Genomic DNA, 21,297 nt, shown 5'->3' with positions numbered 1-21,297 from the left:
ACACTCAGTAGTAAACCAGCAATGGAAAACCACTGACACTTTGAGAACAAAGATAATTTTGAGTTTTCCTAATGCTGGATAGTAAGGCCAGGGAGTAGATGCATTATGTGGTATTATGCCTCCTAAAAAATGAATATAATGTATAAATACTTACATAAATGTAAAAAAAATCTCAGATTCTGAAAGCACACTGAGTTCTGTGATCTTTGCCTTTTCTTGAATTATTCATTTTCTGTATAATTGCTTTTATGTTGCATCCTTGTTTTATTCCTTTTCATTTAATATCTCAGAGGAAGCATTGGTCTTCATTTTGTGCAGCTTTAACAAATCCTCATAAATGAGTCGTAAGATATAATTTGTTTGTAAAATAACCTTTTTTCCACAGGAGGGTATGAAATACTTATATGCTCAGTGGGCTATTATCTGTTATTGCATTTGTAAAGAATGATGAACATTACAGTCGGACACAAATATACAGTAGTGTTCTTCCCATACGAGATTTCCTTCATTATAACTTTATGCTTTTACATTAAAAAGAAAATTTGAGTTTTAATAAGTCATATTACTGAGCTGCATTTAATCAAGACAGCCAAGAGGAGAATAATGATGATATGGATAGATTTTGTTCTCAGACTTGCACACATTGAAATTGTAATTCCGTGCAGCAGGAAGGTTGTTATGATAAAATACTATATGTAATGTTACCATTTGGTCATGCTCCACAAACCTCAAATATATGTAGTGTAGTAATCTTGACTAACATTATGGTGAGTCTTTCACTCAATAAATGCAAGTGGATTTCTAAAAAAAGTATTTACTAAATCGAAGGGTAGCCAAGGAGCATGTTGAAATGCATCAACAAAAATATATATTTTCTAAGCAATGTTTGAAAGTAATATGATGTTTGGTATGTGTGTGTGTACAAATGCTAAATCTATGTAACTATATATATTTTAAATATATACAACTAAATATGAATATAGTTTGCAAAAGTTTTGAATGTGCTCTTTTCTCTCTGCTGCAGATAAGGATTTCAGCATTCAGCTCAACACAGAGAGACGTGGCTATACAGCTGGGGAGGCGCTGGAGCTTCGGTGCAACATCGATGCTCAGAATGTCCCGGACCGGTTCTTCTCCGTGTCGTGGGTGTTCAGCAGCACCCCGGTGGCTGTGATTGGGCCCAACGCTGTCCCAGTGCTCAGCGGGGACTACATCAAGCGCGAAGCTGCCGGCCAGATGATCGTGCGCAAAGAGAGCGATTCTGTGTACCTTCTGAAGATCCAGCGGCTGCGGCAGGAGGACAGTGGGAAGTTCATCTGCAGGGTAACAGAGAGGGAGAAAACAACCACTGGCGAATTCATTGACAAGAACAAGAGGTCAAGGAATGTCCAGATCTCTGTGCAGTCCTTGAGTGAGTATCACTGCTGGAGGTTTAGCATTTCCTCTTCCTGTATTATGTTTTTTCATAGCTTCACCCAAATGTCTCTGAAAAGCTTTGGGTTCCATTGTAGTGACAAGCATGTAAGTGGAAGTTTCTGGTAGTTGGCCATTATTAGATCATTTGTTTTCCTTGACTACTTGACCTCTAACAGTGTTAATGTAATGATGCCAAATAATACATGGGATGCATGTCCTAGATATTTTTAGTCCTAGATAATAGTACTATTTGTTACTTCCTTTTTTATCAGTACATGTCTAAATGATACATGACATAAACAAACTTGTTTTGTTAGTCATTTATTTCACATGGCTGAAAATGTACACACAAATGTAATGAATGCCTCAATGAGAAGGAAGTAATACCTAAATTAAAGGGTATTTGTTCAGCCCAATTGCATTTTAAAGTCTGTAGAACTGAAGTATATTTTAAGTGAATAAGATTGTATGTAAATTACGAATGCATCACATTTGATGACATAACATGCCTGCGCCTCCAGGCTGTCATAGAACTTTTTAACACATTTTCACACTGGATTAATGTATTCTAGTTAAATGAGGAGTCAGTGGCCAGGCTCGAAGGTTAAATTACAGGACGTGACCTGGGTTAAAGCAACCAGATGAGCATAAAATTAATGTCATCTCATCTGGTATCCCACACTTAATCCTACCACTGGCCAATGGTCCATGAACACATTTCTCTGCTGGCAGTAGCACCTAGGATTTTTGAAGAATAATTTCTCTATACCAGATTTTCTAGTTTCAAAATTTCCTCTGATCTGATTAACTATTATAATGTGCTGCAGCTCACCAAAAGGCAGTGCAGCTTCTGAGAATTGTTTTGAAGGAATGGCTGCACAGGGATTAAGGAAAGGCACTGTCCATTTCCAAAGAAGTCATTTAATAAACTCATTCATTTTTCCAAGACTATATTAAATTAATCAGTTTTTTTACTCTTCATCCAGAAGCATTATCTAGACTGCGCCTTGATATTTCAAGCCATTATTTCCATTGAATCACTTTGTTGCATTTCCGACAGCATGTGCCATTTTACATTACTGTAATTGGTAGCAGTAATATTAATTTTCTGCACATGCAGTGGCCTCAGAGAGAGGTTAATATAGGTGTTTTTTGTGAAAGGCTAGTCTTCTCCCATTTCTGTGATTTTCTTTGTCTCTGTGAATGGTTGAGGAAAGAATACAGTGTTTCTCTAAACAGATTAAATGTGTTTAAAAGAAGAAATAAGAGCTCAGAATAACAAAGACATTTCAAATTTTAATAAAGACAGTTGAAGAGATTATTTGTATGTTTATATATCACAAAATAGTTACTGGTAGTATATTTCAATGAACAGTATACATGTACACCGATCAGCCATAACATTATGACCACTGACAGGTGAAGTGAATAACACTGATAATCTCGTTATCATGGCACCGGTCAGTGGGTGGGATATATTAGGCAGCAAGTGAACATTTTGTCCTCAAAGTTGATGTGTTAGAAGCAGGAAAAATGGGCAAGCGTAAGGATCTGAGCGACTTTGACAAGGGCCAAATTGTGATGGCTAGACGACTGGGTCAGAGCATCTCCAAAACTGCAGCTCTTGTGGGGTGTTCCCGTTCTGCAGTGGTCAGTACCTATCAAAAGTGGTCCAAGGAAGGAAAAGCGGTGAACCGGCGACAGGGTCATGGGCAGCCAAGGCTCATTGATGCACGTGGGGAGTGAAGGCTGGCCCGTGTGGTCCGATCCAACGGACGAGCTACTGTAGCTCAAATTGCTGAAAAAGTTAATGCTGGTTCTGATAGAAAGGTGTCAGAACACACAGTGCATCGCAGTTTGTTGCGTATGGGGCTGCGTAGCCGCAGACCAGTCAGGGTGCCCATGCTGACCCCTGTCCACTGCTGAAAGCGCCTACAATGGGCACGTGAGCATCAGAACTGGACCACAGAGCAATGGAAGAAGGTGGCCTGGTATGATGAATCACGAGTTCAAGGTGTTGACTTGGCCTCCAAATTCCCCAGCTCTCAATCCAATCGAGCATCTGTGGGATGTGCTGGACAAACAAGTCCAATCCATGGAGGCCCCACCTCGCAACTTACAGGACTTAAAGGATCTGCTGCTAACGTCTTGGTGCCAGATACCACAGCACACCTTCAGAGGTCTAGTGGAGTCCATGCCTCGACGGGTCAGAGCTGTTTTGGTGGCAAAAGGGGGACCTACACAATATTAGGCAGTTGGTCATAATGTTATGTCTGATCGGTGTATATTGAATCTGATACAACTTTAGGACGTCCAAAAAGAAACTGTTGGATTAGAATTGATAAGGTGGCCTGAGAATAATGAATGATTTAATTGTTTTGATAATCTTTGGCAGGAGTGCACTGGACCAGGTACCCTTCTGAAGCAGTGCACACTAAAATACAGATAACTGAAGCAGTGGAGAAAATCATATAATCAAAATAATTTGAAATAATGGCTGCTGTTTACAAATTATATAACATCTGTTGTGTTCACTTGGTAGATTACAGCCTTATACCCAGTTTTCCTTCAGAAAGAAACAATACGACTTGAAAACCCAATACAGATGTCACATTCATTACAGTCAAATGTAAAGTGTTTTTTTTTTTTTTTTTTTTTTTGTCTGCGTTTGGTTTTTTCTATGTATGAATGTATGAAACCATTGAAAGCACAGAGAGAGCTGTGATTGTATTTTCTGGCCTTACATGCCTGAATTGAATTCAAAGATAGTCAAATTTGATGTGGAGCCCAGGCTTTTGTTCCAGTTTCTACTCAGAATTGCCAGTCATTTTCTATTTTTCTTTTTTTTCTTTTAATTGAATTGCGTTAAATGTCGGACTATTTTTTATTTAAAATGTAATGTTAAAACGAAAGGGTTGAACAGTTCAAGTGTTTTATGTTTTATTTTAAATACATAATTATTTCAGATAACCTTGTATTTAATTTTTATTATGTTTAAATGCTGCATAATTCCTTTTGCAAACTATTGAAAAAGGCAGGGTCAGATTTTAATGTGGGTATTTTTGTATTATAATTTTAATGTTTTTATATGACTGTATGTTGACCCACACAGATGATGATAAACCAGAATTAAATGCTAGGAGGTCTTTTGCTTGTCACCTTAAAGTCTTAGATATGTAAGTCCTCTGATTTTTTTCGTCTTCCTGAAGTATAAGGGCTTGCTACAATTACTCAGACAATGTGCTTGACAGGCTTGAGAACACGGAGACACAAGCTCCTATCAATCAAAGCCATTGCATTTGACAGCGAAGGATGCTTATCTGTACTTCATTTCCATATCTGAGCACATTGAACAGCATTTTGAAACCGGCTTTTTAAATTGTGGTAATAAACGCCCTTTTCACATTCTCTGCCTCCCCACAGAAAGCAACATCACTGTCTCTGTGTCCAGCAACTCCACCAGTGTGATAGAAGGCGATGGCATTCATTTCACCTGCTCTGTGCGCTCTGCCGCGGACAAGGCGGGCAGTCTGTCCTTCTCCTGGCAGTGGACAGATGGAGAAGGCACCTCTTTGGAAATCGCGACTGTTGACCTAGACGGCACAGTCCGGCCCGGCCCGTCGTACCGTGAGCGCAGCAGCTACGGTGAAATCCGTGTGGAGAGGGTACGAGCCGACACCTTCACCCTCTCCGTGTACAACAGCCTTCCCAAGGACGAGGGGCAGTACAAGTGTAACGTGGCTGAGTGGATCCAGGGAACCGATTACTCTTGGAATAAGATTGGAGAAAAGTCGGCTGTGAAACTTGTAACTGTCACTGCCGTTGGTAAGTACTTTTCTGTTGGTTCGAGTGGTTTTCTTTTTCAAGAAGTAGTGTTTTTTGTTTTTTTGAGAAGCCACTATATATTTCGGTCTTTGAAGAAAGCTGGGTACCACCCACCAATCGAAATAGTCTGCATGTGCAAATGTCCATGTGCCATCATGTCACTGAGCTCTTCAGTTCATACATTCATGTGCTGTGATATCAAATCCTGAACACTTGTGAACTATAGAAAGTCCCAGTTGTTTTGCTGTGTGCATTGTCGTCTATATTTTTAGCTTAACCAGGAGATACATCTTGATTCCATCTTTCTCTGTACAGGAGGCATTGTGTTTTGTCTGCTTTGTAGCTTTTTCTTCTCTGCAGTGAGTATAGTTCTAGATTACGTTGATTCCTACCAATGCCTCCCTCAGTTGTCTAAGTCAGACACCTACAGCAACTCATTTGCCGTTTAGTTTAAGGTATGCCATGCAGTTTAGCTGCACCCAGTTCACTGTGTTGTCTTGTTTTGCTGCTGTTGCTCTGACACTTACTATGTAGGTATATGAATCTGTGTCCCCAGGGTGAGTTTATTTTTCAGAATCCTGAAAGAATGTAGTATTATTAATGCTCCATCTTTTTTATTTTTAGATTCAAGAATTTGTAATCTTGCTGTGCATGGGATTAAATTACCTGTTTAGTATTTATTAAGGGCAACTTTCTTAAGAGGCTAAGCTTTACAAAATTATGAATGCATTGCTGTTTTTAGTTTTTCGACAATGTGCATTTGAATAAATTAGCAAGGGGAAAAAACAGCACATATATAGCCTTTTCCAACACCCACTGCTTTGGTCTTAAAACAGATGTGACAGCCATAATAAAATGCAGCATATAAATAGATTTGTGGTATTTCAAATTGGAATAAAAAAAGAAATGCAATGTAGACAGTGCAGAAGCACAGCTGAGAGGAGTGAACTTGTGCTACCCAGTTCCTCTGATGCATCTTGAGGTGATCTTTGCTCATTAATCTGTCTACCGTCACAATGAATATCTCATGAGAGCCAGCTAAAGATTTTAGGAGGGGGTTACATGGGTAATAATGATCTCCTGTGTGTTGTTTTTAAGATACATTATTTTTGGATGCTAAATACAAGTGCGCTGACTAGCAGAGCCTTAACATGTTCAAGATCATCTAAAAGAAACTAATCTAGAAATAGGTCTTTGTGGGATTGAGTGAGTATCAAAAGCAAATATGTCTCATTTTAGTAGGCCAGAGGACGTTGCAAATATTTCCCTACAGGTTTGACTGTATAATACTTGAATAAGAAAAACGTTGCCCGGTTAGACAAAAGGTAACTATAGGTAAAGGTATGACTGTGATCATTTTTCATCTAAAAGAATGACAGGGAAAGAAAGTCCCCAACCCCCGCTGGAACTTTTCTTGAATAAACAGCACTTTAAAGCCCCAGTTCCTTAGCAAATCTTGGAACAAACGCCATTTTCAAAGCTATCGTTTCCCTTAACAGATCCAGGGTTATGGCATCAACCTAGGATTTGCTTGTGTATCACAAACCAGGAATATGCAGCTATATGCTGTTCCTGGATATGTGCTATTGCTGTGTGTGGGGTGGGTGGGGGTGTCTGGAACGCCAATTCATCTAAACCTCCATCTTCATTCATCTCGAGGAAACAAGTACTATTCTTTACACAGGTCTTATTTTCCACTCTCAGGTGCTTTTTGCAAAACATAATAAAAGGTTTTGAAATATGCTTTATTAATTATCAGTGAGGTTTGGTGAATTGGGAGGTTACTAATGCATCCCTTCTCTTGAATTGATGTATGGAAGAGGTATGTTCAAATTTCATTACATTTGAGATGGATTAGAAAAAGGTGGGCTGAGGAAACAAAGTACAAGCAAGTATAAACTAGCCGTTGTTGCCATGAGATTACATGGTACAATATTTGAATTGAAGCTCATCCAGATATTTTATTTTACATTAGACACACTTTTCCATGTTGCATCTTTAATTCCTCACAGTGCAGTTCACATTGCTCCCATTACAACTTGATTCAAATGGAGACATCAGATGAAGAATTGATGAGTATTACACATTGTTTATTTGTAACACATTCAAACATTTTACTTCTCAAATTCCTCAGAAAATGTCCCCAAGTTTCACCTCCCAGCAATCATCTGTCTTAGTTAAAGGTGATGGTATGAATATCTCTGTACTTGAGAGAGCAGTTTGAAAATACTAGTTATGATGATCTAATCTGAACAGGAGTAAAAATTATGGAATTGGAAATAAAGTGATCAGGGCCATCTGGAAAATGCTGCAGTGCAGCTGGGATCACGCTGTGTTGCTGCTGTTGTTTTCCAGGTAATTAATGGCGTATTGATCTGCACTTACACATGGTATGTGATTTCTTCATCAGAACATCAGTTAAGCAGGTGGCAGCTGACATACAGACAAATTAACTACAGATTTATTTATTTTTGTGTTGTTATTTTTCAGGGGAGGATGTATGGCATATTGTCTCAGCTTTGATAACTTGATGAAACACATGTTATTTATCATTACCTGAGAAACTGCCCACCTACTGTTGGTACTAGGAAAATACTTTTATCAGTAAGTTGTCTCAGGCAGGAAGGTTCTCTTTTTAATGATTTAATGAATGCCCTGAAAACAAATCAGAAATCATACCAGAAACAGCAATTATAAGAAGTACTACTGATGATTGTTAATAATTGTCATCTCTGGAGAACTCTGCAGTATACACATTGAAATTGTGGATAAAGTAGGCCACGGATATTACTGGCTGTCATAAAAACATGGAACAGGTTAAAAGTAATCTGAATTTCTGTCTGTTTGTCACTCTTTCACTTTCTCTCTCTCTCTATTGTAATATGCTTGTTATTTCATGTCCAACTCTGGTGTAGTACATATTTTCCAATATGTTGCTTTTATTTTGAACAGAATGAGTTCTCTACAGTAAAATCTGATATTATTAAAATAAAGCCAACCACCTTTGAAAGAGATTAACAAATTCCATCTGTCTGGTAAACTGGCAGTTCTTTAAAATCTGCTTACATTTTTTTACTTTGTGTTGAATGAATTGATTTAGCATGCTTCAGGTCACCTTGTCCAAATTAGGCTCTAAGTAAATGGAAAACGGAAAGCCTTTTTCATAGAGAAGATCAGCTCAACACTTGCACTGTGTTCATCCGTGTTCAACTGGTGACATGAATTCTGTTCAGAAGAAGAAAAGTCAAGAAAAAGGTGTGACCTAATCCATAGCACATTTCACATTTCTGGCACCTTGAATATAAATAAACCATTAAAAAAAGAAATGGCGGAACAAATTGATGCTTAAGAAGTTTATCCATGGAATGGAGTAATTCAATCTAAAGAACATGTTTTGTACATTTCAATTACCAAGTAAAACCTATACAAATATATAAATAATTCAATTTAAACAAATTACTGATTAAATCAGTCTTTCTATTTCTATTTTTTTATATATACACAACATGGCCAAGCACAGTAAACATGAGGTTCCAGTTATGATAGCAGCTACAGAACTTCATGTAGACATTACAGCCCAGAGAGCCAATACAACACTCCACTCTCTTCCTGTAGTGCAGTCCGAAGATAAGCCCGGTAATTAGTCGGAACATCCTCAGTATCATTAAGACAAATTGAAGAATAAAGCTGATCTGAAGAACGTCTTTAGTTATAATGAGTCCTGCCATATCTTCTGGTGTAACCTAAAATGATGGGAGTAATTTTCGGGGGAACTTATCTACCTTAATGACCAAATGGCCAAAAATGAAATGGCTTCGGGGCATTAAGATAAATATTTAAATTTAATTTAATTTTAATTTAATTTTCAACCATACCTGAAGTCTTAGAAAATTATTCCATTTCATATTTTCTAAGAGCAATATTTAACCCAGCGTGGTGCATTTTTTAATTTTCGTTATTAATAATTTTGCACTTGTTAACTGTTAGTTCACTAATTTGTTCTAGAACTAAAAAAACAAAACAAAAAAGTCTCAACTGCAAAGATTTTTTGACAGTTACAGTCACTGAGCCATCTTACACTCAGATTGTATTTTTGTCTTTCCTTCACAGAATCTGTGTTCTCCATCGCAGCTTCCTCAAGAACACCTAGCGTGACCTACAATGACTCCTTTGACCTGCAGTGCATTGTGAAGCCCCGTTACAACCCCCGTGTGCCAGTCTCCGTGACCTGGCGCTTCCAGCCCACCAACACCACCGAGTTCCGCGACCTGGTCACTTTTACCCGAGACGGCACCTTGCAGTGGGGCGAGCAGTTCTCCAGCTTTGGGACAAGGACCACCATCGACAAGTCTACCTCCAACAGCAACTTCCGACTCAGTGTCAGCCGAGCTAGCAGGCAGGAGTCCGGGACCTACCAGTGCACAGCCGAGCTGTGGAGGAAGAACTACGACGACACCTCCACCAAAGTGACCAACAGGACCTCCAACCTGCTGGGCATCAGCGTGCTAAAGCCAGGTAAGTTCAGAAATAAACATTATCGGCCAGCTGTCAAACTGTCCTTGGTTGGCTTGGCATGTTGATATCCACTATTGTAGGCTGGACCTAAACATATTTTAAGTTCATTGGTTCAGAGTATCCCTTGCCTGAACCAATCCTGTTAACCAAATTTGACTGACATTTCTGAAAGACTTTGAAAGAGGGGGTAAAAAGCAGATTAAGTTCTGATGTCTGTATTTTATTTTTATTTTTTTATTGTAGGCTATCTAGAATTCTGTATTGCTCATTGTGACTTTCAGACTATACGGGTTGAGCAAGTGTTGCAGTCCTGGTCAAATATTCCCACATCCTTTGTAAGCTTTGACAGCAATTATTAAGAGAGGCTGATTTGATTCAGAGAGTAATCATTAATGAAAGGAGTGAAATACAATGAAAACCACAAAGTAGTTGAAGTGCATGTTCTGTGCACTACCGTTGGGCATGCATTCTCCAGAGAGGTTTAAAAAAGGTCTGTCACTTTGTAGAAATTATATATATATATAAATAAGTTGTAAAACATTTTACACTCAAGCCCTTGTTTTTGTGCCATAGATCAGAGATAATTAATACCAGGAGGGAAAGGCAGGGACAGAGGTCTGACCAAAGCCACATGCTCATTCCCCTCTAGAAGCAAAGTGCATTCTGTTGATGATCATAAAATCTTTCATTAAGTGATAAATTGAAAGTTATTTGAAGTGCAGGTTTAATGGTCACAAAAGTAAAAGTGCACAAAACTGGCATAATGAAAGTTATGTACCCTATATGACGAACTGAATGGAATAAAACATTTGATGCAAATAAAAATGCATTCATATTTTTACTGAACTTAAGAGCTATTATTTAAAACATAATGAAATAAATTGTAGCAGTAAAACACACATTTAAAGCTCATTTTAATGCATGTTGGAGATATGAATACATCTTAAGTATTAACCTCTTTAAAAGCTCTGTCCCTCAGGACATGTTATATGATATTTAATATGATTATTAACTCAGCTGTACTTTGCAGTGTTACGGTTTCATATGATGCAAAAGTAAAGAATAGCGTTATTGTTTATATTGTGAACTATAACCTGTGAACTCAATTTGTTTTTTAAAAATCAACATAGGTTTGCAAAAAGTGGAATCAAGTTTGCATGATAGGCAAAATAATTCCTGTCCCTTTGCTTCTCTACAAGGATAAACAAATAATATCACACACTAACAGCCATTAATTGAGTGTGAATTTTCATTTAATCATTTGGTAATTATTTCTTGTTTGTGATTGTGATACACTTCACTAATGCTGGCAAACTTTGGGTCAGGGGCAGCTGGCATGAAAACTATTTTGCAAGAACCCCTGCAAAGGTTGTTCGTCACACTGTTGGATCCCTGTCAGTTATATTAGTTTGTTCTCAGGGCACCGGCCTCTTAACTATAGCTGATATTTGCATAATGCAGTTGAAAACTTATAATGAATACATCTCTTGTTATTCTTTTCTGTACATATCTATGCTGTTTTGTAGTCTCTGCCGCGTTTTCCGTGTGGTTTAATTGCACTCTGTCTATACTCACCCACTCATTATACCCGCTCTCCTTCCACGTCTTATCCTTCTGCTGTTCACATTTCCCTACTTCTTCGTTCGTTAATTGCTGTTGAATTGTCAAGAGCCACCGCATAGGTCAGACCATGGGCTCTGGTGTCTGAGTTCATTTCCTCCTAATAGCATTGAGTGGAGACAATGAGCCGTTAATATATTCCCTCTGTACTGATACACTTCCCAACATGAGGGGAGTAATTAGGGGAAAGGGAGCGAGAGCTCATTTAATCTGGTCCCTGAGGACATCTCTGATAAGTCTCCAATACAGCCTAACGGTACTGACCCTGTGCAATTCAGCAATAAAAGAGAACATTGGCAGCGACTCTCGGTTTTGTTGAACTATATTGTAGCTTCAAAGTCTAAAGACTGTTAATCTTCTTGGTGCAGTCCAAAGTGTTGCTTATTGTTTTCATTTAAAAACCACCATGTCCCTCGCTGGTTCTGGGAATCTGACAACGAAAGTCTCTGCTAGGACTTTCGGAAGCTCTAGCCCAAACAAATACCTTCACAGAATTTAACCATCAACACATTCGCTATAAACGTTGCTGTTTCCGAGCAGTCCTCAAGATGTACTGCGTGCAGCAGAGTGTTTTGTATTTCCATATTTCATTCTGGTTGTATTTCTGCTTTCTCAGTTACCCTCGGTTATAATTTAAATTTGATACATTTGAAATGCTGTGCAATTATTAAGCTTAATAAGAGGACATGTGAAAGGGAAGAACTAGAGTGCTGTACAGGAAGCAGGGCAAAATATTCTGTAAGAGGGTATTATGTATAACTTGCACAATAGAAATTATTGGGACAGATATAGTGCTTATAGAAAGTCTACACCACCTTGAACTTTTTTCACATTTTGTTGTCAGTGGCTCAGAGTTTCATGCATTTAAATGAGGATTTTTCCCCTGCACTTATCTATTCACCATACTCCACTCCACACTGTGAAGGGGACAACAAAATATGAAACAAATTATTAAAAATACAAAATTGAAATACCATCATTGGATAAGTCCTCATCCCCCTAAGTCAAGACTTGGTAGATCCACCTTTGGCAGCAATTACAGCTGTCAGTGATTTGGGGTAAGTCTCTACCAAGATTGCACATCTGGATTGTGCAGCATTCACCCATTTTTCTTGTCAAAATTGTTGAAGCTCTGTTAAGTTAGATGGGGTTCGTTGGTGTACAGCAATCATTAAGTCATGCCACAAATTTCCAATTGGATTTAGGTTGGGGCACTCAAGGACATACCTTTTTGTTTCTTAGCAACTCCAGTGTAGATTTGGCTGTGTGCTTTGAGTTGTTGTAATGCTGAAAGGTGAAGTTCTGTGGCCTTGTGTCCAAATGTTTTTCCACATGGCTACAGTATCTCCTGAGAGACAGGATTCAAGGTGGGCTTTCATGAGTATCATACAGGCCAGATATGTGGAGTCCCTCTCTCATCAATCTTTTTCTTGCTTGGCCATCCAGTTTGGAGGGGTGGCCTTATCTAGCCAAGGTATTGGTGGTGTCATACACCTTCCACTTCTTAATAATTGTCTTGACTGTGCTCCAAGGGTTATTCAAGGCTTTGATATTTGTTTATACTCATCACCTGATCTGGGCCTTTCAACAACTTTGTCCTGTAATTCTAAGCTCCAGAACCTACAGGAAGTGCTGAATTTATCCTGAAATTATGTGAATTACAACAATTGAACACAGGTGTAGGCCACTACACTTGGTGTGTGATTTTGCTTACACCTGAGCTTATTGCTGTGGAGTGAGTGGACAATTATCCAACCAAGCTATTTCAGTTTATATTTTTAATTAATTTTCTAAAAAATTCTAGAATATTTTCACTTGGAATTTGTTGGTTACGATTAAAAACTGTTTTAATGCATTTATATTCCAGGCTATAAAAGCCACAAAATGTGAAACTTTCAAAGGGGCTATAGGCATTGTAAATTAAGAATTTAAGCAAGGACTGGTTCCACTGAGACACTGAGTTGTTTTTAAACTTCTACGATCTGATTAATGGAAAACAACAATTTCAATTAAAATGTTATTATATAAATATTATTTCTTGTTTAATATATATTTACTTCACCAAAATTCTATGAAAACTATGAAATGCATAACTGTATATTCTCAGTTTCAAACTGGCTATATTTGTTGTGCATGTTGCCAGTGAAAAACCAAATGCCTTTACAGAAGGAGCTAGCTGTGAAAGTTAGCAGCTAACTCTGGAAGACAAATGCAGCCCAGCTTTGAGTTTCTGGAAGCTCACTGGGCTAAACATTCAGATGAGTTGTGCATGCCAAGACTGATTTGGCTTACGCTGCTGTCAGTTTAATTGTCTTTTTCAAGTAGAGCTTTGAAACTGAGCTCCCATCTCTGTACAGCTTCCAGTGATGATAAACAATCAGCCTCAGGCTTTGTGCTACACTGAGTAACTGAGATATCAATCCTGTGACCTCCAGTTCCGAAAGAATTTCTATTATCCAATTTGAGACGTCATGCTAGTTGAGATGTATACTTAAAGACTTGACCCGGCCAGCACTCTTACCCAAATAAACTTAGCATGGCTTTACTTTCCATCTGTGTATTGTAGACTATGGAGGTGTATGACAACATAATTACATTTTGGAAGAAACCAAACAGTTGCACAATATTATATAGCAGAGGTGAGGTCTAGGTCAAGGTTCAGCATGTGTTTTCTGGGGTCTGTCTCTCTGGAGGGTTTTAATGGAGATTCAACTTTTTAACCTGCTCTTCAACAAATATACCTTAAAAACAAGGTCAGTTAATTATGTCATTGGGGTGGGAGGGACACTAGCTGGATCACATAGTACTTTAAAAGCAGCTTTGTTTAGGTGTACAGCTGTCTAATAGGGTGGTCTGCTTTTAAAATAATTATACCATACAATATCATAACATTTTCTTTTGTGTCACAGAACAGCTCAACAGTTCCCTATGTGGCTTTTCAATTGTTCTTTACTGTTCCTGTTTTTTGTTTGTTTCTCTAACATGAGGAGCATTGTTCTGCATGCACACTAGATTGGTTTCCTACCTGTAGGTGTAGAAGAGAAAATTGAATGATATTGAATGCTATAATTATTTTTAACAATCTTTGTGGGATTGCTGTGAAAGTGTTTGTACACCTGTAGCATTTAAAGCAGATCTCCTTATTTGTATTTGTTGTAGCAACTGTAAATGGCTCATAGAATTGTTTTTAAGTTGTTCTTCTATGGGACATTTCTATAATGGTATCTTCACACCCATCCCCTCTGGAATTCTCCAGATTGTGTCTAATGTGTACAGAGCTTGTTAACATATATGTTTTCTGTTCACCTCCACTTATTTTACTGTGTCCCTGTTAAGAGTTATAGCTAACTAGGGATAACCTTTCTCTGTGGTCATGCACGGTTCATTTTGTTCTGATGCTCTTAATACGGCTCAGTACTGGATGTTATCTTCGTACTTCATTAACATGAAGATTTTCATCGGGAAAAGCCCTCTCTTACAAAGAACTGTGTCTTTACTGCAGTAAGATATACAGCGCATGTACAGTGAGGGGAAAAAAGTATTTGATCCCCTGCTGATTTTTTACGTTTGCCCACTGACAGAAATTATCAGTCTATAATTTTAATGGTAGGTGTATTTTAACAGTGAGAGACAGAATAACAACAAACAAATCCAGAAAAACACATTTCAAAAAAGTTATACATTGATTTGCATGTTAATAAGGGAAATAAGTATTTGATCCCCTATCAATCAGCAAGATTTCTGGCTCCCATGTGTCTTTTATACAGGTAACGAGCTGAGATTAGGACCTCTCTCTTAAAGGGAGTGCTCCTAATCTCAGCTCGTTACCTATATAAAAGACACCTGTCCACAGAAGCAATCAATCAATCAGATTCCAAACTCTCCACCATGGCCAAGACCAAAGAGCTGTCCAAGGATGTCAGGGACAAGATTGTAGACCTACACAAGGCTGGAATGGGCTACAAGACCATCGCCAAGCAGCTTGGTGAGAAGGTGACAACAGTTGGTGCGATTATTCACAAATGGTAGAAACACAAAATAACTGTCAGTCTCCCTCGGTCTGGGGCTCCATGCAAGATATCACCTCGTGGAGTTTCAATGATCATGAGAACGGTGAGGAATCATCCTAGAACTACACGGGAGGATCTTGTTAATGATCTCAAGGCAGCTGGGACCATAGTCACCAAGAAAACAATTGGTAACACACTACGCCATGAAGGACTGAAATCCTGCAGCGCCCGCAAGGTCCCCCTGCTCAAGAAAGCACATGTACAGGCCCATCTGAAGTTTGCCAATGAACATCTGAATGATTCAGAGGAGAACTGGGTGAAAGTGGTCAGATGAGACCAAAATCAAGCTCTTTGGCATCAACTCAACTCGCCGTGTTTGGAGGAGGAGGAATGACCCCAAGAACACCATCCCCACCGTCAAACATGGAGGTGGAAACATTATGCTTTGGGGGTGTTTTTCTGCTAAGGGGACAGGACAACTGCACCGCATCAAAGGGACGATGGACGGGGCCATGTACCGTCAAATCTTGGGTGAGAACCTCCTTCCCTCAGCCAGGGCATTGAAAATGGGTCGTGGATGGGTATTCCAGCATGACAATGACCCAAAACACACAGCCAAGGCAACAAAGGAGTGGCTCAAGAAGAAGCACATTAAGGTCCTGGAGTGGCCTAGCCAGTCTCCAGACCTTAATCCCATAGAAAATCTGTGGAGGGAGCTGAAGGTTCGAGTTGCCAAACGTCAGCCACGAAAACTTAATGACTTGGAGAGGATCTGCAAAGAGGAGTGGGACAAAATCCATCCTGAGATGTGTGCAAACCTGGTGGCCAACTACAAGAAACATCTGACCTCTGTGATTGCCAACAAGGGTTTTGCCACCAAGTACTAAGTCGAAGGGGTCAAATACATATTTCCCTCATTAACATGCAAATCAATTTATAACTTTTTTGAAATGCGTTTTTCTGGATTTTTGTTGTTGTTATTTTGTCTCTCACTGTTAAAATACACCTACCATTAAAATTATAGACTGATCATTTCTTTGTCAGTGGGCAAACATACAAAATCAGCAGGGGATCAAATACTTTTTTCCCCCACTGTATAGACATGCATACACACACAATAATGCTCTGTGTGGTAACCAGTAAAAACAGCCTTTTCTCATAATGGAATATTGCGAAATTTGTGTGTGAAAATGTATAAAATGTAGATTAAATTTGAGAATCCTGACAGTATGCTCCTCGATCCTACCTGATGATCGCAGTAACTGTGCAGGCTCTGTGTTCCTAGCATGTGGAGCCTCTTCATCTGTGGTCGTAGGCACATGGTGTGGAGGCACCTCGTGGAAATGGCCAATGATGTAACCGCATAAATAAGCCTACCCCCACCCCCACTCTCCTGTTACATATTGTGGAAAGAAAATCACTTGACACCCACTGAGCAAATTGAATGTGAAGCTTGTGGTACCATCCCACACACAAGCTTTTAGCATAATTAAAGAAAAACATGGCTTTGGAGTCATTATATAAGGTGGTAATAATATATACCAATTTGAATTTACATCCCTTTTAATGTCCTTCAGAAAAATAGCCAAAGACTTATTATTCATCAGTTACACATTATTTAATAATATTGCAAGTATGTATAATGGCAGTATCTGGTTTACTTTATAACACTTTTGCTAAACACTTACTGTAAGAGATATAATGTTCTATTGCATTTAGACAGGTGAAATAAAAAACATGTCTTTACTATTTTCAATGTTTGTTTCTCCCATTCGAGTAAATTTGAGATTTGGGCTGAATTCTGTCTTTTCTGATTAGTCTTGCTCTACTGCTTAGTACTTGCAGTGCTTATTTTCAATGTCACACTAAAACCTAGGGCTTTCTGTGTTTTTAGTTTGTTTTGTTTTGTTTGTGTTGAGATTTGACATCGGATTGTGATCTTCTGACAAGCAAATCAAGTCCCTTTCTTTCATTTTGTTTCTCTTTCTTTCTTTTTCTTTTTCTTTCATTTCATAATGCATTGTTGTTTAAATCCCACTTTAATACACAACATAAAACCGGAACAGGGCAAAAAGCGTTAAAGTTGGTCCATATATGGTTTTAACTGCAATGGTGTTAATAGAGAGGTTCTGAATAACTCAGTATTGTATTATAACATAGAACAGTCAATATGATGTGAAGTTTCTCCAGTTGCCCTGCACAAAAGCTGCCAAACATTTAACGCCTTTTTTTTTTTTTCCGCCTTCAAATTAAAAGCTCAAATCTGACTACCAGATATTTGTACCTCTTTGAGATAAACAGAAGCTCTGTTCTGCTGGAGCAGTCTTTTATGCTCCTTACCCCTGAGTCGGATGATAGACTATTTACTGGAATTTATTCCACTTTCAATGCTACAGCCTCTTCTATTGTTTTATGCAACTGAGAGGAATACATTTGAGTCACCTTTCCCTTGACCACAGAGCACAGTAGTGATAGGTACTGTTTGGATATGGGGTGTCCCAGAGTAATTGATTTATACTTGTCTATGATTTGGATTTCAATGTCCTGTTAAGAGGTTAGAGCCGTGTTAAAACAGTGGTCATGACAGCCTTTTTGTTTTTTTCAGCTGAGCGTGCGTGTCCTCTGCAGTTCATAAACCCAACAGCTCCCCCTGTGGGAGCCTTATCTCTCAGCTGATGAGGAAGAGCTCAGATAATAATGAGGCTGTGCGGTTCATAATGATGTAAACATTAATTACAGATTATCATTTGAAGAAGATAATCTATTAATATTGCAGGGTTTTGTGGAAATAAACTGAAACCTCAACTACATTTTAATGGGTACTGTATGAAAGACAACCGAATGTAGGAAAAGTTCATTGTTGAAACTGCATTGGGTGTGCAGTACGGATTACATGATGGCATGTTCCACATTTTCACTGAGTTCCTAGCATTGTTCCTTCTGACACACATTTCTTTCTGCCATTGTCTCATTAGTTAGGGGAAGGGAGCCCCCTGATGCACTTCTAGGAAGTTGTCAGTTGGTGTCGAATCATTTTTGAAGCGTCTACCCAAGAACCTGCCTAAACACTGAGGAATGGATTATTTGTATTGTTATTGTCCCATCTAGTGAAGTAGGAAATGAGATGCGCTTTTGGCTAGATGATGCTGTAACACCATACAACTCACCTACTTAAGCCAAAGTGTGTTATTTAGGGGAGACTCTGCGTGACATTTCTACTATTAATTAAAATAATAATGTGATAACTCACAAGAGTCGTATACACCGAGAATATATATCCTTTCCCTGGGTTCCACGACACTGTAGTTATAGGAAACAGCCCCTGAAAGATTTTTAGATCTTCCTGCATGTCTGACAGAGAAGATGTAAAGAAGAGGCAGCCAGCACAGCAGCAAATAAATGAGGTTGATGTTATGTTCAAAGGCAGTGGAGCGCTCAGCACAGTGTCACCTGTTGATTTATTTATCCACCAGCTCCTAATTCATTTGCTGCTCCTGGGAGGGATTCGCGCGTCGCAGTTTACCACAGGCCATACGACTGCTGCGCGGCACGGGTTCGCAGAGGGCCGTATGAGCCGCCAGGTCCCCGGCTTCCCTTTCATCTCGTCGCATGATTTGCCTGGAGCCTCGTTGCATCATGTTGTGTGATTCTCGAAATAATCTTTCACACACGTAAATCACAATTTTTCGTGGGTGGCTTTTGCATTCATCTGCATTAAAGTGTGAACTAAAAGTATTAGACATACTTACTTAAGGGCTACTCAGAAGACGTGTATGATGCCATCCATCGCTCTCAAACTGTAGTTTATAGTCTGCTTCAGATTGTGTTAATACGCTGATCTTAATCAGTTGATTCCATCAGCCCTCTTCACCAACAAGCTGGTACTGTTGTTAATAGGTCATGGGTTTTACCAGTAGTTTTCCATTTTCTTATTTTAACCATTTAATGGATGTTTTTCTCAGAAGGATATTCAATCATTTATGCCATAGGGTCAGTGAACTGTTTAATTAGATATTTCAGTAATAATTTCTGAAAGGAATACCATCAAGGTAAAGAATGTTCCCAAACTGCAACCTTAGATATTTATCTTACATCGTATTTGCGTTACATTTTTTCAGTTGTTTTTAATTAAGTCCTCATATATCTACCATATACACATTGCTGGGAGATTAATTAATGTGGGAATTAAACAGAACAGCTGTTTTGGCACATAGAATACATTTGTATATCTGCATTTAAACAGGAGGTGTATAAACGTTTGGCTGCCAGTCCGTCTGTCTTTACTCTGTTCAATCAATTGTAATGTTTACAGTTTTCTCTAAGCTGAAGCGTACCTCAAATTCTGGAAAGATATCATTAATAAACTAGTACAGTTTAATTAAAACTATTTTATAAACTGAGTCGCTGAATAATAGTTTCAAATGGAGCATGTGAATACTCCCGACTATAGTGTACATATATATATTTATGTATAAATGTGTGTTTGTATACATGCATTATATATATATATATATATATATATATATATATATATATATGTTTTATATCTTTTTCACATTTCTGTTTTAATATAATTGAAATATATGAAATAATGATGTCAGTCATAAGCTATTCCATATTTATGAAGTGCTCTTACAAATTAATGCCTTCGTTGAAATTTAGCAGTTAAGAGGCCTGATCTCCGTGGTAACAGTAATGAGGAACTGGGTAGCGCATCTGGGCCCATACTCCGGGATATTCATCATATTGTGTCAAGCTGGATGAACAAAGGGAAATTCAGCCGAGGAAAATACCGGCGCTCAGTACGTTGGTCATAGGTGTGCATCAACGTTGTTAAATCTTTCCCTTTTTTCATATCTATGACAATACCGAATTGTGGCTATGGACTCGAGGGCAATTATAGAAAGGTGTGAGGGATTTGCTAAACTAGTTTGAGGAATATTGGGGCAGCTTTAACAGCTTCCTTTCTTCGCTTTTTTTTTCCCCCCTTTCTTCACCCACTGTGTGTTTGACAGCACAAACAACTTATGGCACACAGCTGGCTCACCGTCTTCACAGAACTCTATGAAATGCAGCATCTGAAGCTATGTGACACTGCAAACGTGGGCTTCAGAGTTTTAATCAAGATGGTTCTGTCAGCTGTACTGCTCAGCCATAGCAGCGGTGCCACAACACAGACAGCTTTTATACGGCCTCATATTTTTGGCCCCAAATTTATAACCAAGACTGAAATTTATTTATTATTGATTCAACCGTCTTAAATGCTATTTACAGTGAAGCAGAGGAGTCCAAACATAAGAGTCTTACAACATTTTGTGCTCTTCCATTTCCACAGATATTAATTTCGATTTTTATAGCTACAGCCACCTCTTAAAAAATCATAATAATGTTATTATCAATCAATCAATTTTTATTTGGTGTAGCAACCATCACAACAAGTTGTAACAAAGATCAGATTTAAAACCAAAAGGGACAGTTACGATATGGATACGATGATCATGAGAGTCAGTATAACCGTCTGGCACAGAGGAGAGAAAAATAAAAAAACTCCATAGAAGAGAGCAATCTCTAGGGGTCCAAGGCTCGATGGATTTCCTCCCCTCCTGGCAGTGGGTTCATGGTGAGAGGATGCTTTTGAATCGCTAGTCCCTCAACACTGTTTATTCTGTAGAGGACTGGTCTCCTTGAACAATTGATCCGCTTCTTTCTGCTTGAGGATTAATTTATGAGAAATTACTAAAGTCTAGTTAATTCCTCTGTATAATCCGCTATCTTTGCTGTGGAACCTGACTGATCTCTAAGAGTGAAAGGAATATAAATAAATTAAATATTGAATCAAAAGAAAATGTAATGGAAAGCTGTCTTATTATGGCATTAGTCTCATAGTGGCAGTAATAGTATACCAGGTATG

General features: G+C 38.6%; 1 protein-coding gene across 1 annotated transcript in view; it reads left to right on the top strand.

The window, feature by feature from the left end:
• Positions 1 to 21,297, top strand: part of igsf3 (immunoglobulin superfamily, member 3) — a 125,303-nt gene that overhangs the window by 78,340 nt on the left and 25,666 nt on the right. Inside the window, exons 5-7 of the mRNA XM_066706529.1 lie at positions 1,025 to 1,411; positions 4,840 to 5,241; positions 9,352 to 9,756. Coding sequence (XP_066562626.1) covers positions 1,025 to 1,411; positions 4,840 to 5,241; positions 9,352 to 9,756 — 1,194 coding nt within the window. The remainder of the gene's footprint in view (positions 1 to 1,024; positions 1,412 to 4,839; positions 5,242 to 9,351; positions 9,757 to 21,297) is intronic.

The sequence above is a fragment of the Amia ocellicauda genome, chromosome 6 (genome assembly GCF_036373705.1).
Source record: "Amia ocellicauda isolate fAmiCal2 chromosome 6, fAmiCal2.hap1, whole genome shotgun sequence".
NCBI lineage: Eukaryota > Metazoa > Chordata > Actinopteri > Amiiformes > Amiidae > Amia > Amia ocellicauda.
This window is presented reverse-complemented; position numbering and strand designations above follow the sequence as displayed.